Below are 13589 nucleotides of genomic sequence, written 5' to 3' on the forward strand. Positions count from 1 at the left end.
TTTGGATATTGTCAGTCTTCACCAGCCTCTTTCCTTTATCCCTTTCTCTCCTTCCCATCCCTCCCACGCAGCAGCTAAGAATATAAACCATGGGGGATTAAAAATAGCAAGGCTGGAGAGCGTTATTTCTGAAGCATTTAGCAAAAGCCCTCCCCTTCTGTGTGCCCACAGTTTAGTAAAATCCCCAAGGGCAAAGGAGGAGTGTATGTTTTCTCTCTTTTGTTTTTTTAGAAACAGGGTCTCGCTTTGCTGCTCAGGCTGGGGTGCAGTGGCGCAGTCATAGCTCACTGTAACTCAAACTCCTGGGCTCAAGTGATTCTTCTGCCTTAGACTCCTGAGTAACTGAGACTACAGACCTGCACCACCACACCCAGCACATTTTTAAATTTTTTGTAAAGATAAGATCTTGCTATGTTGCCTAGGCTAGTCTTGCTCAAACTCCTGGCCTCAAGTGATTCTCCTGCCTCAGCCTCCCAAAGTGCTGGGATTGTAAATGTGAGCCACTATGCCTGGCCCTGTGTTTTTTCTTGATTGTGACATCCAAGTTTTATGGAATTGGTCTTTGTTTCCTCCCTCAGTCTTGGAGTGCTGACCCCATAGGATCTGAGAGCTTGGAGCGTGAAGCAGAGAAGGAAATTGAAGCAGGGGCTTGCTGGGGTTGAAGGAGATGGATGGGTGAGGGATGGTCTTTCAGTCCTCTGCGAGAGGAAGGAAACTTTCTCCCTCCCTACCAAGCTCAAAATTAGAAGTGGGAATATGTCAGGACAGGGAGAATTTAGCTCAGATAGCTGTAAAGGTCTTCCTTAGTTAGATATTAGAAATGGAATTTAAAGGCTAAAAAATGTGGTCTAGGTTGGGCACGGTGGCTCATCCCTGTAATTCCAGCACTTTGGGAGGCTGAGGCAGGCAGATCACTTGAGGTCCGGAATTCGAGACCAGTTTGGCCGAGATGGAGAGACCCCGTCTCTACTAAAAATATAAAAATTAGCCGGGCGTGGCAGCGTTCACCTGTAGTCACAGCTACTTGGGAAGCTGAGGCATGAGAATCGCTTGAACTCAGGAGGCAGAGGTCGCAGTGAGCAGAGATCACGCCACTGCCCTCCAGCCTGGGCAACAGAGCAAGACTTGGTCCCAAAAAATAAAAAATAGGCCAGGCGCAGTGGCTGATGCCTGTAATCCCAGCACTTCGGCAGGCCAAGGCGGTTAGATTACTTGAGGTCACGAGTTTGAGACCAGCCTGGCCAACGTGGTGAAACCCCATCTCTACAAAAATGCAAAAAATTAGCCAGGTGTTGTGGCATGCGCCTTAATCCCAGATGCTCAGGAGGCCGAGGCAGGAGAATCGCTTTTTCCTAGGAGACAGAAGTTGCAGTGAGCCAAGATGGCGCCACTGCACTCCAGCCTAGGCGACAGAGCAAGACTCCGTCTCAAAAAAAAAATAATAAAATCAAATTAAATTAAAAATAAATAAAAAATAAAAGTATGGTCCCTCTTGCTCTGGGAAACCTTATGAATCTCACAAAAATCTTGGACCCTGTCACCCAAAAAAATACACATAAGTTGTGTTAATATGTAAAACTATTTACACACCTTCAGAAGGTTTACAGTGCCACTGAAGCCTGACATCCCAGGGGGGGTCTGTAGGCCCTAGGTTAAGAAACCTGAATCAGTCAGGTAGAAAGGGTTTTCTGTAAAGACACTGAGTGATCCCTATGGTTCCTGCTAGCCCACAACACTGTTTTGTCTGATAGCACATGAATCTTTCTGCACCCTGCCCGCCCCCCACCCACACCGTTTTTAAGCTCTAAGAATGTGTGACCAGGCGCGGTGGCTCACACCTGTAATCCCAGCACTTTGGGAGGCCAAAACTGGTGGATGAACCTGAGGTCAGGAGTTTGAGACCAGCCTGACCAACATGGTGAAACCCCGTCTCTACTAAAAATACAAAATTAGCTGGGCATGGTGGCACATGCCTATAGTAGTCCCAGCTCCTTGGGAGGCTGAGGTAGGAGAATCGCTTGAACCCGGGAGGTGGAGGTTGCAGTGAGCCAAGATTGTGCCATTACACTCCAGTCTGAACAACAAGAGGGAAACTCTGTATCAAAAAAAAAAAAAAAAAAAAAGAATGGGTGAGGTGTGAGAGGTCTGAAAAAGTGCAAGCAGCCAGAGGGAAGAGAGGCCAGGAAGAGGGAAATTGGGAGCTCTAACCTGATGGGATAAGCCTGGTCCTTGGGAAAGAGGGAAACAGCTGCTCAGACTGTCTAGTGCTGACTGTTCTCCCACCTTCATCCCCTGCCAGATGTGCTAATGCTGCTGATGACAGATGTACTGTTGTTTCTCCAGGAAAAGGACCAGAAGTACATCTTTCCTACCCTGGTGAGACATTCATTCTTCACCTTTCTCAGCACAGACAAGTGTTTTAGGCTCTTCTTGCTTTCCTGCCCAAGCCCACAAGAGCTCTGGAGTCCCCCAAACAGCTGTAATTGTTACTTTTACTGTAATAATAAAAAATAAGAGCAGCTCACAGGTATTGTTACTGTGCACAGGCACTTTTACACCTGTGGGAAAAGATTATTTTCGTCCTCATTTTATAGATGATGAAAGTAAAGCTTCAAGTCAGTTGAATAATTTGTCAAGGGTTGCACATTTCTAAGTCCCTTCTGACTGGCACCAGTGCCTGGCTTTTAACTGGTATTGTAAGATGACTCTTCAGTCCTTTCAGTCCTCGTCCAGAAGGATTGAAGGCCTAAATATGCCAAAGGACAGGATTCCCAGGCTTAATCCTTCCTTTCCTCTGACTGGCAGGACAAGCCCTCAGTGGTATCGCTGCAGAATCTAATTGTACGGGACATTGCCAACCAGGAGAAAGGGATGTTTCTGATCAGCGCAGCCCCACCTGAGATGTACGAGGTGCACACAGCATCCCGGGATGACCGGAGCACCTGGATCCGGGTCATTCAGCAGAGCGTGCGCATGTGAGTGTCTGCCTGCCGCCTGCATGTGCATGACCTCAGGGTACCTGCAGCATTAGATCCCAACCATAGAACTCCCTGGGAACAGAATCCAGCGTTCAAAGGTGGGGGAAGAGGTTGAGGGAGAGACAAAATGGCCCAAGACTGGAAAGGTCACCTATGTTCTTATGTCCTATAAAGTCACATTTTATACATTGCCAACCTCAACTCCCTTTCAAATGCAGCATGAGCTGACAAGCAAAGGAATACTTTGAGCTGTCACATGGTGGCATACCTGCCAGCCAACAGTACAATTTCAGCTGCATTCACATCTTCATCTGTAGGCAGAGGGCTGTTATTTGGATTGTACTGCATTTTACGTTTATTTTTCTAAAAATGAATGAAAAAGAGGATAATGAAAGCATCGATACTGGAGAGGAACAAGTCTCATAAACAAACTCAACACAATAGAAGCAAGAAGGAAATCAGTGTGTCAAAGCAGCAAATCTTTAGCTTCTATTGGACACACATTAGATTTGAGGCAGTCAACTATGTGTCTAATTGTGATGGGAAAAAACATCAAATAAAGCACAGGTAAGATGTTTAAAATGGATTCTGGAAGATTATGCCTAAAGAATGAAGTGTAATTCTAATTCAGATTTTTAGTTTTTCTTTTTTTTTTTTTTTTTTTTTTTTTTTTTTTGAGACGGAGTCTTGCTCTATCACCCAGGCTGGAGTGCAGTGGCCCGATCTCGGCTCACTGCAAGCTCCGCCTCCCGAGTTCACGCCATTCTCCTGCCTCAGCCTCTCCGAGTAGCTGGGACTACAGGCGCCCGCCACCACGCCCGGCTAATTTTTTTGTATTTTTAGTAGAGACAGGGTTTCACTGTGGTCTCGATCTCCTGACCTCGTGATCCGCCCGCCTCGGCCTCCCAAAGTGCTGGGATTACAAGCTTGAGCCACCGCGCCCGGCCTCTTTTTTTTTTTTTTTAATTTTTTTTGAGACAGAGTCTCGCTCTCAGCTCACTGCAACCTCCACCTCCTGGATTCAAGCGATTCTTCTGCCTCAGCCTCCCAAATAGCTGGGACTACAGATGCCCACCACCACCCCAGGCACATTTTTTTTTTTTTTTTTTTTTTGAGACAGAGTCTCTTTCCATTGCCAGGCTGCCTCAGCCTCCTGAGTAGCTGGGACTACAGGCTCGCACCACCATGCCCAGCTAATTTTTGTATTTTTAGTAGAGACGGGGTTTCACCATGTTGGCCAGGATGGTCTTGATATCTTGACCTCGTGATTGACCCACCTCAGCCTCTCAAAGTCCTGGGATTACAGGCGTGAGCCACCGCACCCAGCCAAATTTTTATATTTGTAGTAGAGACGGGGTTTTGCCATGTTGACCAGGCTGGTCTCGAACTCCTGACCTCAGATTATCTGCACACCTCAGCCTCCAAAAGAGCTAAGATTACAGGCGTGAGCCACCATGCCCAGCCAAGATTTTTATAATTTTTCTTTAGCTTTCAGGGAATCAGTTCTCCTCAACTTTATAGTTTGTAAATCTTTTTTTTTTTTTTAACTTCTGCACCATGGAATTTTGAAGAGGTTTTTAGAAATGCATATAAAAGTATGAAATTGCAGGCCGGGCACAGTGGCTCATGCCTGTAATCCCGGCACTTTGAGAGGCTGAGGCGGGTGAATCACTTGAGGTCAGGAGTTCAAGACCAGCCCGGCCAATATGGTGAAACCTCGTCTCTACTAAAAATACAAAAATTAGCCGGGTGTGGTGGCATAAGCTTGTAATCCCAGTTACTCAGGAAGCTGAGGCAGGAGAATCACTTGAACCGGGGGTGGAGGTTGCAGTGAGTCAGGATTGTGCCACTGCACTCCAGCCTAGGTGACAGAGTGAGGCTCCATCTCCAAAAAAAAAATATGAAATTGCCTATTCCAGGAAAGCAATTCAAAATAACCTGTCCTGTTGACAGATCTGTAGCGGCTTCTTTATGAATAGTATTAATATTTATAATTGTGGCCAGGCGCTGTGGCTCACACCTGGAATCCCAGCACTTTGGGAGGCTGAGACAGGTGGACCACTGGAGTTCGAGACCAGCCTGGCCAACATGGTGAAACCCTGTCTCTACTAAAAATATAAAACTTAGCCAGGCATGGTGGTGCATGCCTGTAGTCCCAGCTGCTTGGGAGACTGAGGCAGGAGAATCACCTGAACCTGGGAGGCGGAGGTTGCAGTGAGCCAAGATCCTGTCACTGCACTCCAGCCTGGGCGAGAGTGCAAGACTCTCTCTCAAAAAAAAAAAAAAAATTATAATTGTGGAAATTAATAATATTAATTGTAATTGATTTGTTGAGCTTCTGTTATGTTCAAAGCACTTTAACATTTCATTTAATCCTAAAGAAAAACCTATGAGGAAGATATTACCTTCATTTTTCAAATGAGGAAAAAGAGAGGTTACCACCTGGTAAACAGTGGAGCCAAGATTTGAATCCTGTTTGCTTGATGCCAAAGCCTATACTTGACCCTCTGCACTGTGCTGCCTTTCCAAGCGACCTTTGGAGAGATACATCTCAGTAAATGCAGATAATCAGTGCTAAGAAATGGGAGAAGGTCGGCCGGGCGCGGTGGCTCACGCCTGTAATCCCAGCACTTTGGGAGGCTGAGGCGGGCGGATCACCTGAGGTCAGGAGTTTGAGACCGCCTGGCCAACATAACGAAACCCCATCTCTACTAAAAATACAAAAATTAGCCAGGCATGGTGGTGCGCGCCTGTAATCCCAGCTACTCAGGAGGCTGAGACAAGTGAATCACTTGAACCCAGGAGGAGGTTGTAGTGAGCTGAGATAGAGCGCTTGCACTCCAGCCTGGGCGACAGAGCAAGACTCCGTCTCAAAAAAAAAAAGAAAGAAAAGGGAGAAGGTCAAGACTGAATTAAAGCTAGGGTGTGAGGCTGAGGAGTCTTATCAGAAGATGGAAGTGTAAGGCATGTTTGGGAAGGAGGGAAGGCAGACTCTGGTCTATAACCTAGCTTCTGTCTCTCAATGGCATGTGACTTGTTACCCCTCCAGATGCCCATCCAGGGAGGACTTCCCCCTGATTGAGACAGAGGATGAGGCTTACCTGCGGCGAATTAAGAGTAAGTCCACCCACAAGGAGCTCCTTAGTAATTTATAATACATTCACACAATGGAATCTTATGCAACTGTTAAAAAGATGAGATGGCTCTATGAAGGCTGGTGTAGATCCACAACCGAAACATACTAAGTGAAAAAAGCAAGGTTTAAAACAATGTAAAGGGTATACTACCGTGTGTAAAAATAATATGGGGGCCGGGTGCGGTGGCTCACGGCTGTAATCCCAGCACTTTGGGAGGCCAAGATGGGCTGATCACGAGGTCAGGAGATCGAGACCATCCTGGCTAACACGGTGAAACCCCGCCTCTACTAAAAATACAAAAAATTAGCCGGGCGCGGTGGCAGGCGCCTGTAGTCCCAGCTACTCGGGAGGCTGAGGCAGGAGAATGGCGTGAACCCGGGAGGCGGAGCTTGCAGTGAGCCGAGGTCGCGCCACTGCACTCCAGCCTGGGCGACAGAGCGAGACTCTGTCTCAAAAAAAAAAAAAATGGAAGACCAAGGTTGGGTGAGTAACTTACTTTTTCACTGTAAGGCCTTATATTAGTTAGGGTATGATTGAATTGCTATACAAAAAGACCAACAAAAATCTTCTTCCTTAAAAAAGGAAGTAGACTGGCCGGGCGTGGTGGCTCACGCCTGTAATCCCAGCACTTTGGGAGGCCGAGGTGGGTGGATCACGAAGTCAGGAGATTGAGACTATCCTAACACAGTGAAGCCCCATCTCTACTAAAAAATACAAAAAAAAAATTAGCCGGACATGGTGGCAGGTGCCTGTTGTCCCAGGTACTCGGGAGGGTGAGGTAGGAGAATGGCATGAACCTGGGAGGCAGAGCTTGCAGTGAGCTGAGATCACGCCACTGCACTCCAGCCTGGGCGACAGAGCGAGACTCCATCTCAAAAAAAAAAAAAGAAGTAGATTGGCTGGATGCAGTGGCTCACGCCTTTAATCCCAGCAGGATTCGGGAGACAGGAGGATCTCTTGAGGTCAAGAGTTCGAGACCAGTCTGGGCAACAAAACATACATAGCAAGACCACATCTCTACAAAAAATTAAAAGAAAAAAATAGCTAGGCATGATGGCACACACCTGTAGTCCTGGCTACTCGGGAGGCTGAGGTGGGAGGATTGTTTGAGCCCAGGAGTTCAAGGCTGTCATGCACTATAATTGCACCACTGCACTCCAGTCTGGGTAACAAAAAAAAAAAAAAAAAAAAAAAAATCACCAAAAAGGTAGAATACTATTGCTGTCAACATAACAGTTCAAAGTGGGAAGTGCAGAGTAGTGGTGCAGCTCTGCCATCTTTAACATGAAGTTTTCATCTCTATGTCATGTCTGAAGTGGCTACTCCAGCTCCCACTGTCACACCTGTATCACACCTAGCAAGGAGGAATAAAGGAACAGAGTTTATACCCTTTTTTTCTTTTTCTTTCTTTTTTTTTGAGACAGTCTCGCTCTGTCGCCGAGGGTGGAGTGCAGTGGCGCGATCTCGGCTCACTGCAACCTCCATCTCCCAGGTTCAAGAGATTCTCCTGCCTCAGCTTCCCAAGGAGCTGGGATTACAGGCACCCACCACCACTCCTGGCTAATTTTTGTATTTTTAGTAGAGATAGGGTTTCACCACGTTGGCCAGGCTGGTCTCGAACTCCTGGCCTCAAGTGATCCACCCACCATGCCCAGCCTATACCCATTTCTTTTTTTTTTTTTTTTTTTGAGACGGAGTCTTCGCTCTTTCGCCCAGTCTGGAGTGCAGTGGCGCAACCTCGGCTCACTGCAAGCTCCGCCTCCCGGGTTCACGCCATTCTCCTGCCTCAGCCTCCCGAGTAGCTGGGACTACAGGCGCCCACCACCATGCCCGGCTAATTTTTGTATTTTTAGTAGAGATGGGGTCTCACCTTGTTAGCCAGGATGGTCTCGATCTCCTGACCTCGTGATCTGCCCGCCTCGGCCTCCCAAAGTGCTGGGATTACAGGCATGAGCCACTGCACCCGGCTACCCATTTCTTTTAAGAGCAGATCTGGAAGACGCTCATATCCATTGGCCAGAATGTAGTCATGTAGCAATATAGTCATGTGCAAGTCAGGCTGGAAAACATAGTTGTTAACTGGGCAGCCATGTGTGCCCGGATGAAACTTCTGTGCATTTTCTCATTAAAGGAAGATGGAAAGAATGAACACTGTTAGACAACCTGCAACCCCTGCCACAAATCTTTTTTTTTTTTTTTTTTTTTTTTTTTTTTGAGACAGAGTCTTGCTGTGTCGCCCAGGCTGGAGTGCAGTGGTGTGATCTCGGCCTCACTGCAACCTCTGCCTTCTGGGTTCAAGTGATTCTTGTGCCTCAGCCTCCTGAGTAGCTGGAACTACCAGCGCGTGCCACCACGCCTGGCTAATTTTTGTATTTTAAGTAGAGACAGGGTTTTGCCATGTTAACCAGGCTGGTCTTGAACTCCTGGCCTCAAGCTATCCACCTGCCTTGGCCTCCCAAAGTGCTGGGATTACAGGTGTCAGCCACTACACCTGACCAACAGAAAGCTTTTTCTTTTTTATAAATGCCAAAATAACAAAATTATGGCTCAAGCCTCTAATCCCAGCACTTTGGGAGGGCGAGGCGGGCGGATCACAAGGTCAGGAGATCGAGACCATCCTGGCTAACACGGTGAAACCCCGTCTCTACTAAAAATACAAAAAAAAAATTAGCCGGGCGTGGTGGCGGGTGCCTGTAGTCCCAGCTACTCTGGAGGCTGAGGCAGGAGAATGGCGTGAACCCGGGAGGCGGAGCTTGCAGTGAGCCGAGATCGCACCACTGCACTCCAGCATGGGCAACAGAGAAAGACTCCGTCTCTAAAAAAAAAAAAAAAAAAAAAAAAAAATAACAAAATTAAGTCTTGCCACACTGCCCGGCCTACCCCTCTCCCCTAGGGCTGTCCTCTACTGGCATTCCTGCATACCCCCTACGTCCTCTCATGTGCTCACTTGTTCCTTATCTGCAGTGGAGTTGCAGCAGAAGGATCGGGCACTGGTGGAGCTGCTGCGAGAGAAGGTCGGGCTGTTTGCTGAGATGACCCATTTCCAGGCCGAAGAGGATGGTGGCAGTGGGATGGCCCTGCCCACCCTGCCCAGGGGCCTTTTCCGCTCTGAGTCCCTTGAGTCCCCTCGTGGCGAGCGGCTGCTGCAGGATGCCATCCGTGAGGGTGAGGGAGCTCCCAGGGCAGAGTCCAGGCTCAAGCACTCACCGTCACAGAATGTGGACATGTGACTAGACATGGACAAACACAGACAAGTGGGATGCCAACCCCGTAAACCATAAGCAGCCCTGAGTGCCTCTTCTGGGCCAGTTCCTGGGAAAGGCAGGGGAGGAGGTGTGGTCCTTGCTGCTCCATATTGTCCATGCTGCATGGACTCCTGCTGCCTCATAGGCATTTACTGCCCTTTACCTCATCAGTGGTTGTGTGAGTGAAACCCCACTGCCAGTGCAGGGGGCATTCCCCCGGATGCCCAAGTGTCCCACATGTGGGGGTGAATGGCATTCCCCTCAGGGTCCTGTGTCATTCCTGTTTTCACCTCTTCCTTTTTCCCCACAGTGGAGGGTCTGAAAGACCTGCTGGTGGGGCCGGGAGTGGAACTGCTCTTGACACCCCGAGAGCCAGCCCTGCCTTTGGAACCAGACAGCGGTGGTAACACGAGTCCTGGGGTCACTGCCAGTGAGTGCCAGGGCAGGGGACCAAGGTAGTAGGTGGGAGGGGCCAAAGTGAGTGGAGTGGTACCAGGGTTCAAGTGGTATCAGGGCCCCAGGGAAGTGAGCTCAGCCATCCTTTTCTCCTTCTCAACAGATGGTGAGGCCAGAACCTTCAATGGCTCCATTGAACTCTGTAGAGCTGACTCAGACTCTAGCCAGAGGGTAGGTCCTCAAGAGGTTCTGGGACTTGGCAAGAGGGTGGGAGAGGGACAGCCAGCCTCTGGATCCTCAACACGAAGCTGTCAGGGGCAGGCACCCAGGATTTGTGTGCCTGCTGACTCCCCATTCTTGCCCATTTCTGCAGGACCGAAATGGAAATCAGCTGAGATCACCGCAAGAGGTGAGACGGGAATTGATGGTATAGGAGACTGAAGGGAGGGTGTTCTTAGTCTGAGTAGTTAGAGCCCAGTTTGGAGTGGGGTGGGGAAAGCGTCTACATTCAAGTATATCTCCAGATCTTACTGTCCCCACACCCACCCTTGTTCAACTTTTGGGCAGTTCTCCCATCCTAAAGCTGGGGCCCTGTTCCCACTCTGTCTGTCCTCAGGAGGCGTTACAGCGATTGGTCAACCTCTATGGACTTCTACATGGCCTACAGGTCAGTAGGGCAAGGGCTTGAATGGGGAAGGGGAGGAGCCAGGCTAGAGATGCCTGTTTAGGTGGGGCATGGTCATCCCAACAGGCCTTTCTAAATACCCTCCCAATCCAAGCTCTCCAGGAGCGATGACCTGGGCCTTGGAGGGTGAGGGCAAGGGGTAGAAGAGCACTGGGGTTTTGATAAACCCTTCTGCCTGCATTCTACTCCCAGGCAGCTGTGGCCCAGCAGGACACTTTGATGGAAGCCCGGTTTCCTGAGGGCCCTGAGTGGCGGGAGAAGCTGTGCCGAGCCAACTCTCGGGATGGGGAGGCTGGCAGGGCTGGGGCTGCCCCTGTGGTCCCTGAAAAGCAGGCCACGGAACTGGCATTACTGCAGCGGCAACATGCGCTGCTGCAGGAGGAGCTACGGCGCTGCCGGCGGCTAGGTGAAGAACGGGCAACCGAAGCTGGCAGCCTGGAGGCCCGCCTCCGGGAGAGTGAGCAGGCCCGGGCACTGCTGGAGCGGGAGGCCGAAGAGGCTCGAAGGCAGCTGGCCGCCCTGGGCCAGACCGAGCCGCTCCCAGCTGAGGCCCCCTGGGCCCGCAGACCTGTGGATCCTCGGCGGCGCAGCCTCCCCGCAGGCGATGCCCTGTACTTGAGTTTCAACCCCCCACAGGTAAGGTGGCCTGCAGTGGTGAATGGACCTGGGGTAGACCTAAGGCTCCATGGAGCCTGAAAGAAATTGGGCCATTGGGGATTTGAGCCCAAATGCAATCAGGCAACCGACTTGAAGGATATTGAGATACTGGTTGGAGAACTGAAAAGAAATATAGATGGGTGCAGGGGTGGAGGAAACTAACTCGGGTCATGGTGCTGAAAGAGGCCAGTTGGTGGTGGATCTCCTGAAGGGGAGTCATGGGTGAGCCCCAGCGGGGAGAGCTGCTGCCTTCAGCCAAGCAGAACCTCCAGTCTTCACACTACTCAGTCCCTGGCCTGCTGTTCTTCCTGCCCACTGTCCACAGCCCAGCCGAGGCACTGACCGCCTGGATCTACCTGTCACTACTCGCTCTGTCCATCGACACTTTGAGGACCGAGAGAGGCAGGAACTGGGGAGCCCTGAAGAGCGGCTGCAAGACAGCAGTGACCCTGACACCGGCAGCGAGGAGGAAGGTAGCAGCCGTCTGTCTCCGCCCCACAGTCCACGAGGTGAGACCCTGGCGGAGACATGGACCAGAGGTAGAGTGCAGCCTGGGTACAGGCCTTTGGGCTGTGGCTTCCAAATGGGCCCTAACTGACCTGTGAGGCTTTTAGTAACTCTATGGAGGGACTTCCTGTTTTGTCTGACGATGACTGGGTGGTGGAACTCTAGGAAGCAGGAGGGGCCTCTCTCCTCCAACTGGTTGATGATTCCCAACCTTTAGAAGTAAAAATAGGTTCTTTTTTAAAAAGACATGGTGGCTCATGCCTGTAATCCTAACACTTTGGGAGGCCAAGGCAGGAGGATCGCTTGAGCTCAGAATTTTGAAGTCAGCCTGGGCAACATAGTGAGACCCACCTCTTCTACAAAAAAACAAAATTTTATTTATTTATTTATTTATTTTATTTTATTAATTTATTTTATTATTATTATTTTTTGAGACGGAGTCTTGCACTGTTGCCTGGGCTGGAGTGCGGTGGTGTGATCTTGGCTCACTGCAACCTCCACCTTCCAGGTTCAAGCGATTCTCCTGCCTCAGCCTCCCGAGTAGCTAGGATTATAGGTGCCCACCACCATGCCCGGCTAATTTTTGTATTTTTAGTAGAAATGGGGTTTCACTATGTTGGCCAGGTTGGTCTTGAACATCTGATCTCGCGATCCACCTGTCTCGGCCTCCCAGAGTGGTGGGATTACAGGCATGAGCCACCACGCCCGGCTAAATTTTTTTTTTTTGTTTTTTTTTTTTTTGAGATGGAGTTCTCGCTCTGTCGCCAGGCTGGAGTACAGTGGTGAGACCTCGGCTCACTGCAACCTCCACCTCCCAGGTCCAAGTGATTCTCCTGCCTCAGACTCCCAAGTAGCTAGGACTACAGGCACATGCCTCCACGCCCAGCTAATTTTTGTATTTTTAGAAGAGATAGGGTTTCACCATGTTGCCCAGGCTGGTCTCAATCTCTTGACCTCGTGATCCGCCTGCCTCGGCCTCCCAAAGTGCTGGGATTACAGGTGTGAGCCACTGCACCCGGCCTATTTTATTTTATTTTATTTATTTTTTTATTTTTTTAGGATGGAGTCTCGCTCTGTCACCCAGGCTGGAGTGCAGTGGCACAATCTCAGCTCACTGCAACCTCCGCCTCCTGGGTTCAAGTGATTCTCCTGCCTCAGCCTCTCGAGTATCTGGGATTTACAGGCATGCACTACCACACCTGGCTAATTTTTTTTGTATTTTTTAGTAGCGATGGGGTTTCGCCATGTTGGCCAGGCTGGTCTCAAACTCCTGGCCTCAGCTGATTCACCCACGTTGGCCTCTCAAAGTGCTGGGATTACAGGCGTGAGCCACCGTGCCTGGCCCCCCAAAATTTTTTTAATTAGCCAGGTGTGGTGGAGTGCGCCTGTAGTCCTAGCTACAGAGAGTGAGAGTGAGGTGAGAGGATCACTTGAGCCCAGCAGGTTGAGTTGACAGTACTCCGCGATGGCTCCAGCCTGGGCAACAGAAAGAGACCCGGAGACCCAGACACAGGATCTCGCTCGGAAATTTTTTATGTTAGAGAGAGGGTCTCGTGCTGTTGCCAAGGCTGGACTCAAACTCCTGGGCTTAAGTGATCCTCCCAAGTAGCTGGGGCTACAGGTACATGCCACTGTGCCTGGGAAGATATAGTTTTTTGTTTTGTTTTGTTTTTTTGAGACAGTTTTGCTCTGTCACCCAGGCTGGAGTGTAGTGGCACAATCTCGGCTTACTGCAACTTCCATCTCCCAAGTTCAAGCAGTTCTTGTTCCTCAGCCTCCCAAGTAGCTGGGATTACAGGCGCATGCCACCACATATAGCTAATTTTTGGCATTTTTAGTAGAGATGGGGTTTCACCATGTTGGCCAGGCTGGTCTCCAACTCCTGGCCTTAAGTGATTCTCCCACCTTGGCCTCCCAAAGTGTTGGGATTATAAGCACGAGCCACGGGGCCAGTTTTTAAAGTAAAAAAAGTTTCAAAGACCTT

General features: G+C 49.7%; 1 protein-coding gene across 20 annotated transcripts in view; it reads left to right on the forward strand.

The window, feature by feature from the left end:
• ARHGEF2 (Rho/Rac guanine nucleotide exchange factor 2) overlaps window positions 1-13589 on the forward strand; it is a 54169-nt gene that overhangs the window by 39126 nt on the left and 1454 nt on the right. For 14 of the 20 annotated variants that reach the window (XM_030824241.1, XM_030824238.1, XM_030824257.1 and 11 more), the window contains 10 exons: window positions 2300-2376; window positions 2806-2975; window positions 6028-6095; window positions 9080-9280; window positions 9671-9790; window positions 9920-9987; window positions 10130-10165; window positions 10373-10423; window positions 10634-11077; window positions 11424-11637. In XM_030824241.1, coding sequence (XP_030680101.1) covers window positions 2300-2376; window positions 2806-2975; window positions 6028-6095; window positions 9080-9280; window positions 9671-9790; window positions 9920-9987; window positions 10130-10165; window positions 10373-10423; window positions 10634-11077; window positions 11424-11637 — 1449 coding nt within the window. The remainder of the gene's footprint in view (window positions 1-2299; window positions 2377-2805; window positions 2976-6027; window positions 6096-9079; window positions 9281-9670; window positions 9791-9919; window positions 9988-10129; window positions 10166-10372; window positions 10424-10633; window positions 11078-11423; window positions 11638-13589) is intronic. The other 6 variants (XM_030824239.1, XM_030824240.1, XM_012511337.2 and 3 more) reach the window with 2 other exon arrangements.

The sequence above is a fragment of the Nomascus leucogenys genome, chromosome 12, assembly GCF_006542625.1.
Source record: "Nomascus leucogenys isolate Asia chromosome 12, Asia_NLE_v1, whole genome shotgun sequence".
NCBI classification, from domain to species: domain Eukaryota; kingdom Metazoa; phylum Chordata; class Mammalia; order Primates; family Hylobatidae; genus Nomascus; species Nomascus leucogenys.